This window comes from Phaenicophaeus curvirostris, chromosome 8 (genome assembly GCF_032191515.1).
Source record: "Phaenicophaeus curvirostris isolate KB17595 chromosome 8, BPBGC_Pcur_1.0, whole genome shotgun sequence".
Lineage (NCBI taxonomy): Eukaryota > Metazoa > Chordata > Aves > Cuculiformes > Cuculidae > Phaenicophaeus > Phaenicophaeus curvirostris.
Genome location: NC_091399.1, coordinates 2,701,173 through 2,720,288, shown reverse-complemented (window position 1 = coordinate 2,720,288; position 19,116 = coordinate 2,701,173). Strand labels below are relative to the sequence as shown.

General features: G+C 45.6%; 1 protein-coding gene across 1 annotated transcript in view; it reads left to right on the top strand.

Annotated features, from left to right (window-relative positions):
- Nucleotides 1-3,141: 3,141 nt before the first annotated feature.
- LOC138723186 (glutamate-rich protein 3-like) overlaps nt 3,142-19,116 on the top strand; it is a 36,549-nt gene continuing 20,574 nt past the window's right edge. Inside the window, exons 1-7 of the mRNA XM_069862102.1 lie at nt 3,142-3,185; nt 10,862-10,955; nt 12,878-13,003; nt 13,615-13,686; nt 15,455-15,583; nt 16,240-16,323; nt 18,371-18,598. Of these exons, the coding sequence (XP_069718203.1) occupies nt 3,166-3,185; nt 10,862-10,955; nt 12,878-13,003; nt 13,615-13,686; nt 15,455-15,583; nt 16,240-16,323; nt 18,371-18,598 (753 nt within the window). The 5' untranslated portion in view covers nt 3,142-3,165. The remainder of the gene's footprint in view (nt 3,186-10,861; nt 10,956-12,877; nt 13,004-13,614; nt 13,687-15,454; nt 15,584-16,239; nt 16,324-18,370; nt 18,599-19,116) is intronic.

The window sequence follows — 19,116 nt, the reverse complement described above, 5'->3', positions numbered from 1 at the left end:
TAAGGTAAAAGATGCTGATTATTCCTGTTCCTTCTGGTGAAATTATGGCAGGTAGGGAATCTGTGATTCTGCTTGGCAGCACTGTTAGAAAAAGTAAAACATCTCTTAATGTGAAGGTACTAAATAGCAGGTCAAGCATAGCAGTTAATGGTTGATATGATGATGTGTGTATGAAAATACACATTTTCTTTATACACAGTATGGTTTAAAATCTGTGGTTCTTTTTAATTTGTCCTTTGCTCAGAGGGTGTTACAGGAATGAGAGGCTTATGGTTTACAGTGACTCCTTTCTTGCTTCACGCCGCCTCTGTGCTGGAGCTAATGCTCAGAGATGAAATTGAGAGCAGTTTCCCTGTCAATGCATTTGCTGATGTTCATAGGACAGGGTTTGTTACGGGCTCCTGACCAGAAGGTGTCAGAGGAGTTCTTCTGTTTCTCTGACGCTGCAGGCTTCTCCCGGCAAAGCCAAGCACATTGAACCCGCAGCACTCAGACAGCTGTGTCACAGAATCACAGAATCACTGGTTTGGAAAAGATCCACAGGATCATCAAGTCCAACCATTCCCATCAACCATTAAACCATGCCCCTCAGCACCTCATCCACCCATCTTTTAAACACCTCCAGGGATGGTGACTCAACCACTTCCCTGGGCAGCCTGTTCCAGTGCCCAATGACCCTTTCTGTGAATTTTTTTTTTCTGATGTCCAGCCTGAACCTCCCCTGGTGGAGTTTGAGGCCATTCCCTCTCGTCCTGTCCCCTGTCACTTGGGAGAAGAGGCCAGCTCCCTCCTCTCTACAACCCCCTTTCAGGTAGTTGTAGAGAGCAATGAGGTCTCCCCTCAGCCTCCTCTTCTCAAGACTAAACAACCCCAGTTCCCTCAGCTGCTCCTCGTAAGTCTTGTTCTCCAGCCCCCTCACCAGCTTCGTTGCTCTTCTCCGGACACGCTCCAGAGCTGCAACATCCTTCTTGTAGTGAGGGGCCCCAAGAAGACATGCAATAGAGCATCTAAATTCTTGGTCTATATCTGATGTATGGTACAAATGGAAGGGGTTGTTTTCATTTTGGGACACGCAGTGTGAATAAAAATTACAGCATAGCACTGACCACAAGGTACAGGGAGGAACAAGGAGATGCAGTGGCTCTTTGGGACTGTGGCCAGGAAGTGGGTGTGAGGGATGAGAGGGCAGTGTTGTCAGTGCTGTGGCAGACATGAGCCTGGGCTGCGGCTGTAGGTGGAGGTGCAGCGCTGTGAGATCTTGTCATGCTGAAGGTGAGGGGGCCGGGGCTTGCCCACAACTTAGTTCCAGTAGCCCCAGCCTCGCATTTCAGTGCAAACCCGCTCTCACTGTAATCTGCCAGGGGGAACGGTTGAAAGTGTCCATGGATGTTCCGTGCTGTGTTCGTTGTTAGCAGAACACTCTTGTCACTGGAGGGGGAACCACTTTGGCTTGGGAACTGCTGCAGCTGAGCTTCTTGGAGACGTTGCTTGTCACATTTCTGTCTAATCCTTCAGCTGCGTCTGGTCTGTCAGGGCACCCATCTGGAGAGTCTGTCATCCTAGAGAGCCCTTGGTCCAGCTCTCTTTTTAGAACGTGCCATCCCCTCCACAGAGCGGAGAGTATGGAGGAAAAGGATAGCAGACAAACAAACTAGGCAGAATAATTCTGTCAGGTTGGCTGGTTTTGAGTTTAATCAGAGGAGGGGTCTGAATCAGCGAATGCTGGTGCTCTCTGTGATGGGGCTGTGAGTGGTGGGAGAGGCTACACCGGCTCTCACTGTTGTGCTCAACTTCGCACAGACAGGCAGGGCTTGGGGTTCCACGCTTGCCACATGTTATCTGTGTATCTGTGTGTGCCATGTGTAGCCATGGCAGCATCTGGAAAGGGCAGGTACGTGTAGTTCTGAAAGACAGAGGGATGGAATTGCAGCTGTGGTTCGTTAATATCATTGTGCCCAAAATAAATGGTGCTTCAAAAGTATCCCCTCTCCGTTGTAACCGAGTGGTTCCCTGCATGTGTTCCTGCCGCCTTGGTGTGTTCCAGCAGGATACAATAAATTAATGAGACTTTAATTGCAGGGTTGGGAAGATAAAAAAGTCTGGAAGATGTTGATGTTCTTGATAGTTGCTTCTTTTACAAGAGACAATTCAGTATTCCATGTGGGTGGATCATGGCACAGAGGACCATTGAAGGACAGCTGAAGTCCTTCAATGTTTTGGAGCTGGTTCATCAGCAAGGGAGGGCTGGCCCTGCTCTTCCTCGCCTTCTCAGTTCAGTTGTGCTGCAGCCTTGAGAGGAACCGCTGTGATGCAGAGGAACAACAGGAGCGGGGAAGGATGATGATATCTCCTGTATCAGAGTCAAGCTGGAGGCCACTGAAATGCACCCTTTGGAGCTTTCCTGTCATTTGTGCTGAGAGAATGGAAATGTGGATGGATATTTGAGCAACTAATCTGGTGAGGGGGCTGGAGAACAGGCCTTATGAGGAGCGGCTGAGAGAGCTGGGCTTGTTTAGCCTGGAGAAGAGGAGGCTGAGGGGAGACCTCATTGCTCTCTCCAACTACCTGAAAGGAAGAGAGGAGGGTGCTGGCCTCTTCTCCCAAGTGACAGGGGACAGGATGAGACAGAATGGCCTCAAGCTGCACCAGGGGAGGTTTAAGGTTGGACATTAGGAAAAAAAATTCACAGAAAGGGTCATTGGGCACTGGCAGAGGCTGCCCAGGGAGGGGGTTGAGTCACCTTCCCTGGAGGTGTTTAGAAGATGGGTGGATGAGGTGCTGAGGGGCATGATTTGGTGATTGACGGGAATGGTTGGACTCAACGATCCGGTGGGTCTTTTCCAGCGCGGTGATTCTATGAGTCTATGATTTGAAACAATCGAGCATCCTCTCATCTCCCACTGTGTTTTTAAGTTCACAGGCCTGTATTGTATCCAAAGGCCTTCTTCATCCTTCCCTTCTCCTTGCCTTTCTCTTCCTTTACCCTGGCAGCTCGCTGGTACTGCAGGGGAAGAGCCCGTTGCAGCGTCTCCTGCCAGCTCGGGGTCGGCGTCACAGGCGGCCGCCGCCGGGGGGTTGGGGGGCGGCCCTGGCAACCCCGCCCCTCCCCGCTGTGTCCTAGCGACGCTCGGGACGCGGCCAATAGCGCCGCTGGGAGCCGCCGCGATGGGAGCTCCGCAGACGGGGTGAGTGGAGCGGGGGCCGGGCCGTGCTTGCCCGGTTCTGTCGGGACGCGGAGCGAGAGCCTGGGGGGGAAGGAGGGTGGGGGTGCAGCCGGGGGCTGGCTCCGCGTAGAGCCGCGCCGCTCCGAGCCTTGGGAACTCGGGGACCGCCGTGTCGCTGCGTCCAGCGCGGGGGGGATGCGCCGCCTGTCCCCTCACAACGAAAGCGCCGGCCAAGACCCCGAGAATTCGTTGTATCCCCTCCGTCCGTGAAGGGGCTGGCGGCAGGTGTGCCCCTCCTCGGTGTCTGGCTTCGCAGCCGCGGGCTGGAACGTTCAGAGCATCCACACGGCCCCGAGGCGGCACGAATTACAGATCCTGAGGACCTGTGCACGTCCCCGTCTCTGTAACGTGATTTGGCACGTCCTGTATGCTGAGCGATGCTCTGGGTAAAGAACCGACCGAGTCCCTTGCTCCCGGCCGTGTCACAAATCGGTAGCAGAACAAGAGCCTTTTGGCTCCCGTTTCCATGCCAAGTTGTGCTCAAGATTGGAACCTGTAGAAAGATTTGCTTGTATAAAAGCTTTTGGAAAAAAGTGTGTTTCTTGTATGCAGAAATATATAGGACTCCAAACAAAATACTTAAAACCTTATTCTTGGAAGATTGTTTCCCTCTAGTTACCGTGAAAGGCACTTTTGGAGTCGGGATGATAGTTTGTTAGAACAGTTTTGGGGAAACAGTTCTGCCGTGGCCGATGGCATTTATTTCACAGATGTATTGAGGAACAGCTCCAATCTCTACCTTACAGGGAAAACACTGGAAATTGCAGAGCTGTGACTTGCAAAGACCTTGCTGAAGTGGAGAGGCCACCACATGTGGGGTTTGCCTCTGCTCCTCACTCTGGGAGCCGTTCAATAGTGCTAGCTTAGTACAGCAGTCAAATGAGCCATAGGATCACAAAATAATTCACTCTGCAAAAGACAAGGAAGGTCTCTTGTCTGGTCTGCTCATGGGGTCAGCTGACATCAGACCAAGTTGCTTCATTCAGACTGACCCCTGCTCCGGCTGCGCAGCCTCTCCTCCTTCAGCCTCTCCTCACAGGGCGTGTGCTCCAGCTCCACCATCCTGGTGGCCTCCTTGAGCTCACTTCAGTGCATCCACGGCTCCTGTGCACTAGGGCCCAAACCTGGATGCAGCCACGCACATGGGGTCTAGTGGGTGACACGGAAAGGGGACAATCGCTTCCCTCCTGCCAGCTGTGCTCCTCTTATTTCAGCTCAGGATGCTGCTGGCCGTCCTCGCTGCCCGGTGCTGTGGCTGACTCACCTCATCCAGCTTGTGTCCCCAGGACGGGCTGATCCTTTCCAGTAGAGCTACGTCCAGCCTGTCTGTCTCCAGCTTGTGCTGTTTGTAGCACAGGGTTGTTCGTTCCTGGGTGTAGGACTTTCACCTGGCCATGTTAAACTTCCTAAGGGTCCTGCGTAGCCTTTGGGCAGTGCTGGGCGAGCCACTGTCTGTGTTCCAGAGCTTTGTGACTGCCTTTGGGTGCAGGCAGAGTAAGCTCATTTCTGTCTGCTTGTTAGATCTCTGGCTCCTTTGAGGTCATTGACCATGCCCTGGGGCAAAGTATTCATAAAATAAAGTAATTTTCACGGAGTATCTGGCCAAAGAATCTTCAGTGGTTTGGCCATGAAATAGTTCAGGTTAGGCAAAGAGTAAAGAGAGCCGCTTGAAGCTTTTGAAACAAAAGTGAAAGGTGAATGTAGCCTGTGTGTCCATGAGGCAAACAACTGGTAGTCTCATTGAGATCAGCTGGCCAAGGCTGGAGGGGACGTGCAACTATTTAAGCAGAGATGCAGTGTGGTTTGGAGAGACTGTGACCTTCCCCTTCCTTGTTATCACCTGAGGAAGATTGTACCTGGGCTTCAGGGTTTTGTGAGCTTGAAATAATGCAATTAATTATCATTAGACTGCACAGCCCCATCCAGATTTCAAGTCATCTACTGACTTCAATGAAGTTTGGTTCAGTAGCTGGGTTCCAGCGTGGCTTCTTATTCTTATAAGCACAGCAGCAGAGGTTGAAATCAAAAAACACAGAAGCCAGAGCTGTGCCTCAAGTCCAAAGGTGGTGCAGCTGAGGGTCTGCCAGTGACCCAGCTGCACAGCAGCAGCTCCCCATATTTTGAAAAGGGCCACGGCCTAAGGCTGTAGTTGGAAAAGTCAGTTCGCAAGTGTTACAACCCTGCCACCCTACAAAGCAAGATCCTCTTTTTGCGGAGACTGGGGATTGTTTTCCTGGCTTTTCATCTTCTGGTCCTCTTTCACAGAGAGAGGAATCCAAGTGCAGTGTAGTCACTGGCCGTATTCACTTGGCTCAAGCTTGGAGGCACCAAACGGAACAAGCATTTATGTTGAGTTGTGTGGCAATGCCAGCAGTTGTCTTCTAAATGCCTGTACTGGTGGGTTGATGGCAAAATCCCATCCTCTGTGATGGAACTATGCCGTCTTTGGATTCTTAGGCCCACATGTGCCTGTTGGGCTATTCCCAGCTAAAATTCACAATGTCCTGACCTTCAGGACTTCATGTCATATTCCAGTCCTGCAGAAAATCACTTTGCCACCATCTGCTTTCCTCTGTGGAGACCCTGACGGCATTGTTTTTTGAAATGGGATGTACTTAACGGTGGCTCAAGAGTTTCCTTAGGGAGGGTATTGCAGGCAGTGGCCAGGTGTCTGGAAAGTCTCCTGGGAGAAGTCTTTGCTCCCAAATGGAACATGTTGGGCAGGGGCCTTGCCTTGTGGGGTTCTTAACTGACAGTCTGTGTTTGAATTTGTTCTGTCTGGAGGCTGGCTGAGCCTTTCTTGTTTATGTCCCCAGCAGAAACAATGCCAGATCCATTAGCTTGTTAAAGCAAGGAATGGTCTCCATTAGGGCAGGACTCTTTGCTTGATTGAAGGAGCAACGAACTCCAGTGATCATGTAAAACATGGGAGCTGTAATTCCCTGTGACTCTACCGATCAATAACTAGAGCTTTGATGCTCTCTTGGATTATTTCTTTGGTGAACGGTCACTGATTTAATTGCACTGTAAATTATTAACTGTGAACATGTGCTTTACAAAATTGATGCTGGATGCCTACTGTGACTTAGTCCTTTCAAATGAATAAGAGTGGTTTTAAAGATCCTTTTGATACACAGCACAAGCTCTGCACGCAGTGCGTTGCGCTGTAAGCTGATCAAAACCAGATACTGTTAATAAATAGTAATGGTAATGATAATGCAATGAAAATCTGGTATAATACAGAGTTCTAAGTGGACACTTCCTTAATTTACTAAAATCCTAGTCACTGGCTCTGGTGTATTTTTTGTTTTGTGTACTTAGTCATCTGCACAGCTGGACTCCCTGCCACTGCAGACGTAATTCCTTCTGCGGGGCTTTGGGCTGATAATTGTTTTACTTTGGCCCTCAATACATTCTTTTAAAGCAGAACAAATTGTGGCTTTTTTGGTTTGTGCATCCATTCTGTGTGTTAATTTGTGTCCTTGTACTTGGCTTTATTAATTTATTACTTTTGGGAGAAAAGCAGAGTTGTCTCTAGCAACAGCAGTTTGTTTTCATGAACAGGCAGTTAAGGTGTTACCTAGGAGCGCAGATGGTACCGAAGGGTGAGTGAGCACCTGGCATGCTGCTGGTCTCAAAGGGTGGGAGGTCAAGATGCCCACATAAAGCAGAGACAGACCTGGGAATGGGATGCATCTGCCTCCCAGGGTCCCCTCCTTGTGCCAGCGGGTGGGGAACTCCCTTCATGTACTAAGTTCTTCAGGGTGTCCAGAGAGAACATGTGCTCCATGCGCATGATGGTATTTGGTAGACTTCCTTGGTGCCTGGGGAAAGGAAGTTACCTGGTTTGGTAACTCGCTGTGGCTGCCCTTGGGCTGGGAATTGCACCTGCACCTCATCCTCTGGAGTGCCGAGTCGGTCTAACTCTTTGGTGTCAGTGGGATGCTCCAGAGGGACTTGGGACAGGTGTCAGCATGGCCCGCTCCGGCTGCACTTGCCTAAAGTCTGACAGGGGAGGATGAACCAGTCAGTCAGCATGAGCAGGAACTGGGCAGCAGCTGCTAGTGGGCACAGACTTGCAGGGCTAGATGCTGCTTCTGCACACAGTTTGAACCCAAGCTTGAGCCGGTGCCCGGGTGTTCAGTGAGGCTCTGCTTGTGCTGCTCTTCTAGGCAACTGAGGCATTCACCTGGGCAGAGAGCTTGGGTGTCTCTGGGAAGTCAGGCTCTGCCAAAGCCTAGTGGATGCCCTTCCATTCTTTCCAGTGGTTTCACGGGTTTTGTTTCAGGCCCAAAACATTTCCTCGTTTTCCCCAATACTCTCTGAACTTTGAGTTTAATTCAGCATTTTTAAAGACCAGCCTGTTCATAATTTAAATGAGAAAACGTGTGCAGAGTTGTCTTTGAAACTAAAGTTGCTGTGTCACCGTGCTCAGGTGGGAATTGTGTTTTGACTAGTTACATGGTCCATGAAATATTAGATGGAAGGGAGTAAATGAAGAGGAGTTGGATTGAGTTTCTCCTCTGCCTCTGTATGCAACTGCCAGGGCGTACTGTAAGTCAACATTTAGCATAATTGATGTAATCTGGTGGTTTCAAATGCTAATGGTTTTAAAAAGTAATGTAGAACAGTTGCTATAGTGCCGGTATTTGATCAACGTGCATAACAGGGTAAGCTAAATTGTTTGTTTAAAGTTTAATTTATTGTTGGCAGGCTACTTGGGCGATTATTGTGAAACCCCAGATAAAATTCCTGTAAATTCATGATCTCCTTGCTTTTTCTTAATTTTTTTTTAATCAAATTGTTCTTTCTTCCCCTGAACATGCTGTTGTGTGTGGTGCCCTGGCCTAATAATAGACATTTTTCATGAATCGTCCCATTGAAAGACAGGCAAGAGAGGTACAGTGGCATTTAAATTTAAAGCCAAAGAAAACCAGAGAGATCAATCTCTTGTTGTGTAATTAAAATATTTCCTGCCCAGAGAGCCTGAAGGTCAGGCTGAACACTATGCAATGTGTGGCTGTGTGTGTGCATTTAACAACGTGAATGGATCTAGACTATTAAAAACTTCAGCTGACTGAAATGTATTTCGTTGTTTGTCCTCTTTCCAGAGGGTGACGTACGATAAGGTTGTGCTAAGAACTCTTAAAAAAGGTATCTGCTAGTTACGGATGCTTCTGGTTTTGTGTTTAACTCTCATATCTTGGGTTCAATTTTTTGAAGCTCTGATCTTTGGCAGCTAGGAAGTTGTAGCTCTGTTGGCATTCCAGAGGTGCAAGGCATTTCTTGTGTGGAGCTGGGGAGGGCCTTACTCTGACAACCTACATGATCAGGGTCTCTATGTTTGTTGATTTGGCGGATTTTCACCAATAAAGAGAAGAGAGATGCAGTTTGTTCACTTTGGATTACTCAGTGTATGCATTAAAGACAATCTTGAGTATTTTAGCATGGGAACTGGAAAATACTCGAGAGGTTCTTGCATTTCATATTGGACCCATGTTTATTGCTCCAAATACAGAAAAGGACTTTTGCATAACATGAGGGGTCTTTTGAGGGGCAAAGATTGGCAGCAGGTAGTGTAGCCCAGCCACGCTGGCTGCTACGACTGCCTAGTCCCAGGACTCTTTTAGACTGAGCAGCCCTTCAGAGCTGTTGTGCTACTGGCTAGTCAGTCTCGTTAAAATCTTGAGAGCATGGTGTGGCAAAAGCCTTGGGTCCTTGGCTCTGAGCCGTGCAGGCTGGTACCGAACTGAGCGATGGGTTGCCCGGTGTCTGTGCTTTCTAACCCAGGAAGACCTGGGTTCTCAAGAGAGATCCTTCATCACTTGCCTCTTTTCTGACACCTGGGTCTGGAGGGGGACTTTCTTCGGTCCTGCCAGTGCAAAGCGTGCTCTCCACAGAAAGGCCGAGGTGGTGAAGAGGTGGTAGCTGGCTGAGTGCTGGAGCAATAGTGATGGGATTCCTGCAGACACAGGAGTCTGCTTGCTGCCCCAACTTTGGCACGAACTCTTTGCTTTCCTGCAGAGCATGTTTGGATTTTATTGAGTTTGAGGAAATAGGTTACACAGAGCAGATCTGCTGATTTTTGGTAAAATGTAATAAAGTAAATGTAAAAATGTAAAAATGTAACACAGTAACTGTATTTAGAGAGCAAAATTGTTCTCATCAATGCAAGTTGCACTTCAAACTATAGCCATGTGGGGCCAGCCAGCAAAACCGTAATGCCGTACCGTAGGCTTCCTGGCCTGTAAATACCATGGAAGTTATGAATCTTGCCCTGCACAAGTTTTGTGCAATTGAATTTATCAATATGTTTGAGGGATAAACATTCTTGTCTGTCTGTTTAAATAGTAGCCTGGAGTCGCTGTTGTGTTCACATAAATGGTCCCTGAAATGGTTTAGGATGGTTCCTAATGTTGCTGTTGTAGATTGGTTTTCCTGAGTTGTTTGTGAGTTCTATTTGTGTAAAGGCCAAATGGAGAAATGCTTTTTGAGGCAGGCTTTTTTGTTCATGAGCAAATTAGTGGTTAGCCAGACAACATTGTAACAGATACGTAGCTGAATCCCAATTGAGAAAATTGTTCAAAACAGAAGGTTATATTTAAGCCTATTTTTTGACATCTGAAATTGAAGCAACTTAGTTTTCTGTATAGGTGTTCAAAGTGGCAAATTTGATGTACACTCCCTCTGATGGAGGGAACATTAAAGAAGGGGAAATTGCTGTTAAAATAAAAGGATGGAAATGTGGGTACAGAAGGAGGCTTTGGCTGAAAACACAAATAAATAGTCCCTTCATCAGAGCAGAATTTGCATCCCAGTTAATAACATGTCTGCTAACTTTCAAGCCAGTGAAAATAATATGGAAACAGTGTTCTGTCTTGAAAATATATTTTGGTGCTAGCAGTTTCTGTTAACCTGAGTAGACGGAAGAAAGCAATTTTTTTGGTGTTAGAGACCAGACAATAATGGCTCAGAGCTGGCTATGAAGACTGCAGGAAAATTCTTTTGTAGAGATAAAGTTGAATAAGTGATCTGTCTGGAGCTGGGATCTGGATTAGGTGGCTTCTGGAGGTCCCTCCCAAGCCAAGTTATTATTATAGGTCTTTGCGCAAGCTGCCAGAAGCTCTATCACTGCCATGCCTACCACGAGTTGGGAGGCGGGAGGAGGAAGGGGAGCATGAGGCGCGTGGTAGGGCAGTGCAGTGGTGCAGGAGTTATGGGACATCCCCCTCCCTGGAGATGTACCATGTACTGCACTTCTGACAAAGCCCATGGCTGGGTAGCAAGGGAGCTGGAGTCCATGCCAGTAATCCAGCTCCAGATGTTGTATGATATGGTGATGGCCTGGTGAAGGTCACCTGAGGAGGCTGTTGTGAGAGTCGGTCTTGGAGGAGACTTTCAGAGCTGGGCTTTCTTGGACCCTGTGCCTCAGTGGTGGGATGCTGGTCAATGCTGAACTGCTGTAAGTAAGATCTTGCTTTTACATAGTCTAATTAGCATTTATGTGACAAAATGTTGGGCTTGATTCATCAAGATAGCATTTTGTGCAGCAAACTATTGGGTAAGTATGTATAACTTAAGCTGTAATAATTTGACTATCAAAGGGATTACATGTATCTATATTGATTTTATTTCAGATTTATTGGAACCTACAATAGCCTTACAGACAAACACCTGGTTGGATATTTCAGCAATGCCAGGATAAGACGACATCTTCTGAGATCAGGACTGGTGAGACTGAAAAGTTTCCTTTTCTGAGAAAAAAAAAGAGGAGAGTTCTTTGTTTCCTCTAATAGTGGACAAATCAAACCACTAATGGATTTGTTGTTTGTTTGTTAGAGGTATGTGTTGGTGAGGAGTTGACCAGCTAGCCAAATGTGAAGTCGTGCTGTGCCAGATCACAGCCATGCGATCACACTGAGACTGAGGGCAGGTTTGTTTAATCCAGGCATTTTCTGCTGCATTATTACCTACCGTAGGTCATCTAGATAACAGAATCGCTAGGTTGGAAAAGACCCACAGGATCGTTGAGTCCAACCGTTCCCATCAGTCACTAAACCATGCCCTCAACACCTCATCCAGCTGTCTTTTAAACACCTCCAGGGATGGTGACTCAAAAACCTCCCTGGGCAGCCTCTGCCAGTGCCCAATGACCCTTTCCATGAAAAAAATTTTTGATGTGCAGCCTGAACCTCCCCTAGCAGAGCTTGAGGCCATTCTGTCTCACCCTGTTCCCTGTCACTTGGGAGAAGAGGCCATCACCCACCTCTCTACAACCTCCTTTCAGGTAGTTGTAGAGAGCAATGAGGTCTCCCCTCAGCCTCCTCTTCTCCAGGCTAAACAAGCCCAGCTCTCTCAGCCGCTCCTCGTAAGTCTTGTTCTCCAGCCCCTTCACCGGCTTCGTTACTCTTCTCTGGACTTGCTCCAGAGCCTCAACATCCTTCTTGTGGAGAGGGGCCCAGAACTGAACACAGGATTCGAGAAGCGGTCTCAACAGCACTGACTACAGAGGGAGAATAACCTCCCTGGACCTGCTGGTCACACCGTTTCTGCCTAAGGCTGCATTACTGAAATCCGAATGACAGAAAGCCAGAGCTCGGAGCTTAGCTCTGTGTGCTAAGCAGTTTTGAAGACAGTAGTTGCAGCTGAGGAAATGCTTCACCTGACACTGAGCGTGTTTCAGGATGACAAGGTCCAAGGGCCACCTGGGGCTCTGAAAGTGGTGCCATGGGGGCTGCTGGTGAACGATGATTCCACACAAGAAGGAATGTGCTAAGAGTCAGTATGGAGGCCATACTCCATGGAATATCAAGCTTATGCTTCCACTGCAGTCTGTAATGCAGCAGTCATAATGCCTGTCTGCCTGAAACTGCGAAGAGTGGCTGACATGGATTGATGATGTATCTAAACATTGGAGAGCTTTGGCTTAGCCCTGAGCTTCTGCTCAGTAAATGCATTTCCAGTAAGAAGTTACATGTGGCACTGTATTACTGTACTGTTCTGGTGATGTGAGAATGCTTGTCAATCTGCTTGCATTTCACATCCAGGCAGAAGAAGATCTTTCATGGAGGTGTTTTGATAAATTTAGAATGTTTTATGTTTTTTGGTCTGTATTTCGTTTTGCTTACTGGAGTTTTTCTCTGCAAGATCTTTCAGTTTGCAAATATACAGACTCATATTGATTCTCTTGGTTTTTTTTTTTAAACTGTGAGATCTAAGCATCTTTGACTCTATTAGCAGTTTAAATAGCTTCAATGTTATTTTTCAAAAGTGTTTAATGGAAAACTGAAGGATTTGGTAAAGGTGAATGTGCTGAATATTTTTAAAAATACCTATGCACTCCTAGGTGTGACGCTGGTTAGCACAGGCAGATGCAACCCTCACACAGTAGGAAGGCGAGTGTTTAATTACCCTTCACTGACTTGGGCGATGGCCCGTGAAGAGTAAGGCTGAGCCCTCAGTTGTTAGAAAACATGACTGCTTCTCTCCTGCTCGTTTGGCTGGTGGGGTCCATGCAGTCAAAGAAACTACAGTTTTGTGCTGGGAAGGTGAGCTCCAGCACCACGACAGAAAGCAGAGGTGCTACTCTGTTTGAAAACATACTTTGGTCTGTTGTCTCTTCTTTTTAGTCACTTTATATTTGTTTACCACAGATCTCAAGGAGTGGAAGAATAATATCTGATAAAGAATACCGGCAAAATGTTCAGAGGAAGGATCGGCAAAGATACGCAGAGGAGTGCCTGGCTCAGGCCATATTTCAGAAGATCCTTGATATGGAGGTATGCATTTACTAGGGATCTGTAAGCCTTTTCAAATACTTCCCAGCAGACAGACAGTGGCTATTATCTCATACCAGTCTGTTTTCTGTAGCTGTGCTCTCATGCTCTCCTGAAAATGTATCTCCTGCTGGGAAGAGGGACAATCTTTGTACTTGGCGTCCCCCACATGGAACCTCCACTGGCCTCTAGCTGTTAAACCATACTGCCATTAGAACAGACACTATCTTGGCTCACTTAATGCATGCTGGCAGTTGTCAGATTCTGGGGTGATAGTCACAGGCTAGTTTGCTTAAAAAATTCTAATAAAACCAAAATAATTTGAACATGGTTGTATATGTTACCTGAGTACAAGATTTGGTCACATCCCCACTACGTATCAAGAGTGCAGCTGGTCCCTACAACTTTACAAATGCTCAGTTGTTCCCTTTCTGATATTAATACACACGGATGTAATGCAAATGGATTGAGTCAGTAGTAGTTTCATAGCTGGGCAAAATGAGGGTAATGGCCAGGGAGCAGGTGAGTGATAAGCAGAACAGAAGCAAATGCTCTTACATTCACTGACATCTCATAATGTCTGTTAATGAGATTTCTTTCTCTGACATTGATAGCGTCATCACGAGCTGGAAATGAAAAGGAAACTTGAAAATTCTGTGAAGAAGGTGAGGGTGCAGAAAATCAAGGTAAGGCTTGAACGCTATTGAGTACTGATGGGACTTGCTAGTTTTGCCCTGTGCTAAATAACAGCCCTGAGTCAGGCCAACAATTCATTGAATCAAGCATCCTGTCTCTGTGGTTTATGGAAAAAGTACAAGGAACAAGCAAGTAGAGGATGATCCTGCCCCAGGTTACATCTTCTTCCTCTATCGAACAGCTCAGGAGCTCCCATTCCTAAACATGATTCCCTTTGAATCAACTTATTATTTTGGTTCTGCAGTATTCTTAGTTGTGGAATTTAATTGCAAGTTGAATAAAATGGTACTTCCTTGAATTTCTGCACAATAATTAATGTATCTGCTGTCTGATAATTCTGTTTGATGCTCCATTGTTCTCATTATGAAAAAAATTAATAACTATTCCCCTTTTCCAAGACATTTGTGATTTTACATGCGTTTTTCATATTCCTTCTCATTTTCCCAAGCTGAAGACCCTCAGTCTGTTGAATCTTTCATACATGAGCCATTCCAGGCTTCTCATTACTGTTACCATCTTTTTTACCTTGTTTAGTTCTACTATTTCTGTTCTGAAATAGGGAACCAGAACTGGATGAATAATTTAAGATACTTGTTGAAGTTCTTCTTGTATTTCTAGCGACTATCCACTTCTGACTGCTGCTGAGCACTGCATTCAAATTTTCAGTCGTTTGCCTCTCCTCACGATGTTTATCTGAACCAGCATGTAACTAATGAAAAGAGTTTGGTGTTGTGTGGGTAGAGCTTGATCCTGTAGTTGTTACAGTAGTGGAAATCCCAGAGAAGTCAATGGTTCTCCCTATGAAGTCACTTGGACGCGTATGGGAAAAGTTGTCATTTTGGCTGACATGTCCTCAACATCCTATCTCTTCGTTAGAGCCTGCATTGAGAAGCATGCGCTGAGAAGCTAGCTGCTTCTTTGAGCAGTTAAAGAACAGTTTTGAATCTTTTTCATTTTAATAATGCGTTTGTGAGCAATTAATCAGGTAAAGAAAGGAGGAGATTTTAATGAAAACCACTGCTCACTATGATAATTGCAAAAGCATTATTTACTGACTGAACTCCTGCTGGTAGAAAGTTGCCACTGTGTAAGCAGTGACCAAGGCACCCTATTAAGGGATTCTGGAGTTGGGTACTTTTGGAACATAAAGCAAAACTGCTTCCTTCAGTGAGAAGTGTAAAGGAGACGCCTGCAGATATACGATCTGTGTCTTTGCTGTGATGCCACGCTAGGACACAGGAACCTGTCTGCAATTAGTATTGTAATTTAATTCTCCCTTCATACATTCAGTGAAATTGGTTGAGTAGCTAATCTGAAAGGAAAGGAGAAAACCTGATGACTGGGCAAGGGAGGATAAGAAATGTAGCTATCTATGTCCAGGAGGGTAATCAGCCCAGTGTGGAGCTCTTGAGAAGAAAAGGCAGGGAGGGGCACTGTCAGAGCAAGGAAATGGCAGATGCAGTCAGATTTTGAAAAGAAAAAGGCCTTTGACTAAATCAAGAAATGGGAGATCTACAGAAATAGGCAGAGGAATTGAACTTGGGGAGATGTGCAGCTGTAGAAGGCTGCAGGGGAATCAATCAGAGACTGGAAGAAGTCTTTTCCCTCATCTCTCTCTCATTCCTTAAGCAGGTGTTCAATTGGATCTGGGCAATTTGATTATCATAGCTGTCTGATGAAAGACAGAGGGAAGGCAAGCTCAGACATTGCTGTTAAGGATATTTAGCACCTCAGAGACATACATTTCTGTTCTTTTAGGTGGAAAAATCTGGAAAATCAGTGGAAGGTGCTAGCTCTGTGTACACCCCACATCCACCACTCGGTCCACGAAATCATTATAGGCCCCATCGTTTTGTGGTGGGAGAACCATCTGGTCAGTCACAACTGGTGAGTTTCACCAAATGCTCTATACGCTATAATGTAAGCATGCACAGCCAAAAGTGTGTACGTACACCTATGACATCTATGCCTAGTGTAAAGCAATGATCACCCTGATTGTTCTACATGAAGGCTTTGTCTTGCCCCACTCAAGGCTGATTTCCTTTTTGCAGGGTTGTGTAGTTAAAAAGAAATCTCCAGAAGCTGAGGTTGCAAGAGTGTCAAATCAGAACCTAGAGAAAAATGGCTTTGCTTTGTGATAAATCTACTTTAATATTTCCTTTTTGTCTGCCTCGTCACCCAAGGCTAGGCTGGTATCCTTACCATAAGTATTGTCAATGAATACTGTGGCTGCAGACAAGCTTACACATGTTATAAAACCCTGAAAGCAAGGGAGGATTTTTAGAGAACAGAGTTGAAGGGGCGAAGTAAGACTAAAGTTCATTCCAGAAGGCCATGCTTTGGAGTGCTGGCTCAGAAATTTCTTACTCTGTTGATGGGAAGAGAAGGAATGTTAATATACTGTTGAAAAAGAATGATACTGAAGTCCAAGGTCAACTATATAGCACAGTTTTATCTGGTTCTCCATTTCTATAATGATAGTTGGTGCGGACTGAAGAAAGTTGTTCAGTCCTGAGTGACCTTCTCCTCTCCATCCCACACAGAGGGCACGTAGGGCTGTAGTTGATGATCATGGTGAACATCCTTCTCATCAACACCAAGCCAAGGAGTTTGCCTTTTCCAAGATGGTGACTTAACTCAGTTAAACAGTTTTTTTTTTGGGGAGGGGGGAGGTGTTTAACATTTCAATGCGGTATTCTGAAGAGTATACAAGGAAAAGATAAAATAAAAAGTCAGAAAAGTGTTCAGCATTGAACAGTCGTGCTTTGGTGGTGTAGTGTCTGAATGTCCATGTGGTGAAGCCACCGAAACAGCATGCTGCTACAGTTCCTTTCAGTTCATTACATTTGCTTCAAGGCTGCACTGTGAAGAGACAGTAGCAAAAACTATTTATGGCCAAGAATTCTTTTGGATGCTCCAGTTTGTGGATACTCAGTTAGAGATGCCTAAAGTGGTCTGGCTCTTTGGAGGCAGTCCAGGAAATTTTGTTTCCCCAGGATACCTGAGAGTCACTCATCACTTCCAAATATATTGACCAGTGCTATTTTTTATTTTAAGATTCTACACTGCACTAGAAATGATCCACTGAGATTTTGTAGCTGTTTTCTTTTTCCTTTTTAGACTTCTTGGCGACCAAACACAGCTCCAGGAAATACGCTACAACCTCTTCGCCTCCCGCCAGTTTGTAGCTCTGCTGCCATAGGGTCTGCGCCAAAGGCTTCAAGCGCTAAACAAAAGCACCACACACTTGAGCCTGATCAGCAGTTTGCCAGTGGGGTGAGGCTGGATTTCATTCTGGAGGTAATGCAGATTCATGGAGAGTTTTATAATAGTGCTTTAGTACTGCAGTTCCCAGAACTGCATACTGCAGGCAACACGCCTTCCAAATATTTACCAGCTTTTATTTAAATGCTCCTTTTTGATCTCTGTTTAATTTTCAAGACATTGTCTTAGTGGTCTAATGCCCAGTTTTTCATCACAGCCCGGAAAAATGTGGTGACTTGTCTTTTATAGTCTAAAATCTCTCTGTGTGCAAATTTTTCTACCTCTACATAGGTTTTCTTTTATGTAAAGAGGGAAGCAGCCATCTGGGTAAGATCAATAATTCAGGAATATTTTCACACAGTCTTACAAGATTTCATCTTCATCTACAGCTGAAAAGTAGCCAAAAACATCTTTCTTTTTTTACCATTACTACTGCTAAATCACACTAGCGGGTTCAGAGAATGAGAGCTTTTTGGTGTAGCCAAGCATGATCTTAATATGCATTCAGTTACTTTCAGGTGAGATTTGGACTTGTCTTCTCTTCTAGGAAAAGCATTATGTAATTGACTGTATGATAGGAGTTCCATGGGAATGGAGGATGTTGGATCTGTGACCACTGACAGGCAGAAAATGCATGAACAACTTTGTGCTGCTGTGCATCTGTTCCATATTATGATGGTCATGATCTTCCCTCCAAGAATTTGCTGACACTTTCTATGTCTTCTATAATTATGGGTGATTTGCATTGTTTCTTTAATGCTCACAACGGACAAAACAGCTAAATCGGTCATAAAGCATGAAGATGATGCAGAACTCGGATCCAGAGCACGCAATGTTTGCAGAATTTATTCTCTAGAGATGTTTTGCTTTTCAGGGCCTTGGTCCTCTGTTTGCAATTCATTCAGAAGGAGGACTAAACCTCTGCTACAAAGGCAAAGAAGCGTTTTGAACAACTTCTTGTATAATTGGTGCCAAATAATGTTACTGTTGGAAGATTCTGGCTGACTGCTTTGGAATTTGCTTGCCATCTGAAAGAATGCAGCAGTGCTGTGGGGTTGTGCAGTATTGTGCCTGCCTGGAAGCAGAACTCTGCATGGTTACGAGTAGTATGTGTTTAACAATGATGTTGTCTAGATCTCTAAGGGCCACATTTTCAAGCCGCCTGTCCGTTGCTTTGCAAATTAAAACGAAGAGGTTTAGCCTATAAATGTTTTCATAAACAAGGCAATGACAAGGTAACATAAACAATTTAATGACATAAACAAGGTAATGGCAAGCACCAAGTGCGGAAATTGTTCTAGAGGTATGAGTGTTACTAATTGTAAAGAGCAGTCAAACCATGAGTAGTTCAATATGCTTGGTAGCTATTTTTTGTGTCACCTACTTAACCTGGTTAACATGTTTTTGCAGGGGGAGAGGAGTGAGTTAAGACTTAGGAATTCAGTGGAATATGTAACTGGTATATCCCCGTATCAACTCCCAGTCATCAAAAATCATATGATACCAGTGCCACCTCCCCCTCTGCAAAAGGGAGACAATAGTGTAAATGCAGTGAGAGCAGTAAGAACTAGGATGCTCAGAGGCAGATTATTTCATCCCACCACTGCGGCAAATGTCACAGGGCAGCTTTTACCAAAGGTGAGTTATTCCTGTCTGCTTCTCTGTTTATTGTTACGTTACCTTCCCTGTGGGTGTATTTGCCTAAAGCTGAAAGATGTGGCTATCTAGTTTGCATAAAGATTCCCTGAATTTTTGAAAGAAAAAAAAATTACAACTTTTAAAATGCATAGCTGCCACCCTTTTCTCTGTATACTAAACCATTGGGTGTTTTTCATCAGCTGGGGCTAAAAAGGTGCTTGAACAAAAAGGCGTAGGAACTCTTACTTATGGCCTTCTCTCTTAGTCAATCCTTCTGTCTTAGTCAATCCTTCTGTCTTAGTCAATCCTTCTGTCTTAGTCAAGATCCTGCCTCTGACTGTATCTGGTGCCAGAACTTCAGCAGGATGGGGGAAATGCTGTGAGTGTGTAAAAACTTCTTCTGTTACACTCCAGCCAGTCTTGACTGCTGCAAGGAAATTGTAGGAACCCAGGACTGGGAGAGACAATCAAACTTGGTCCCTGCCATTCTGGGAAATTCAATGCAATGGCTTTTCAAT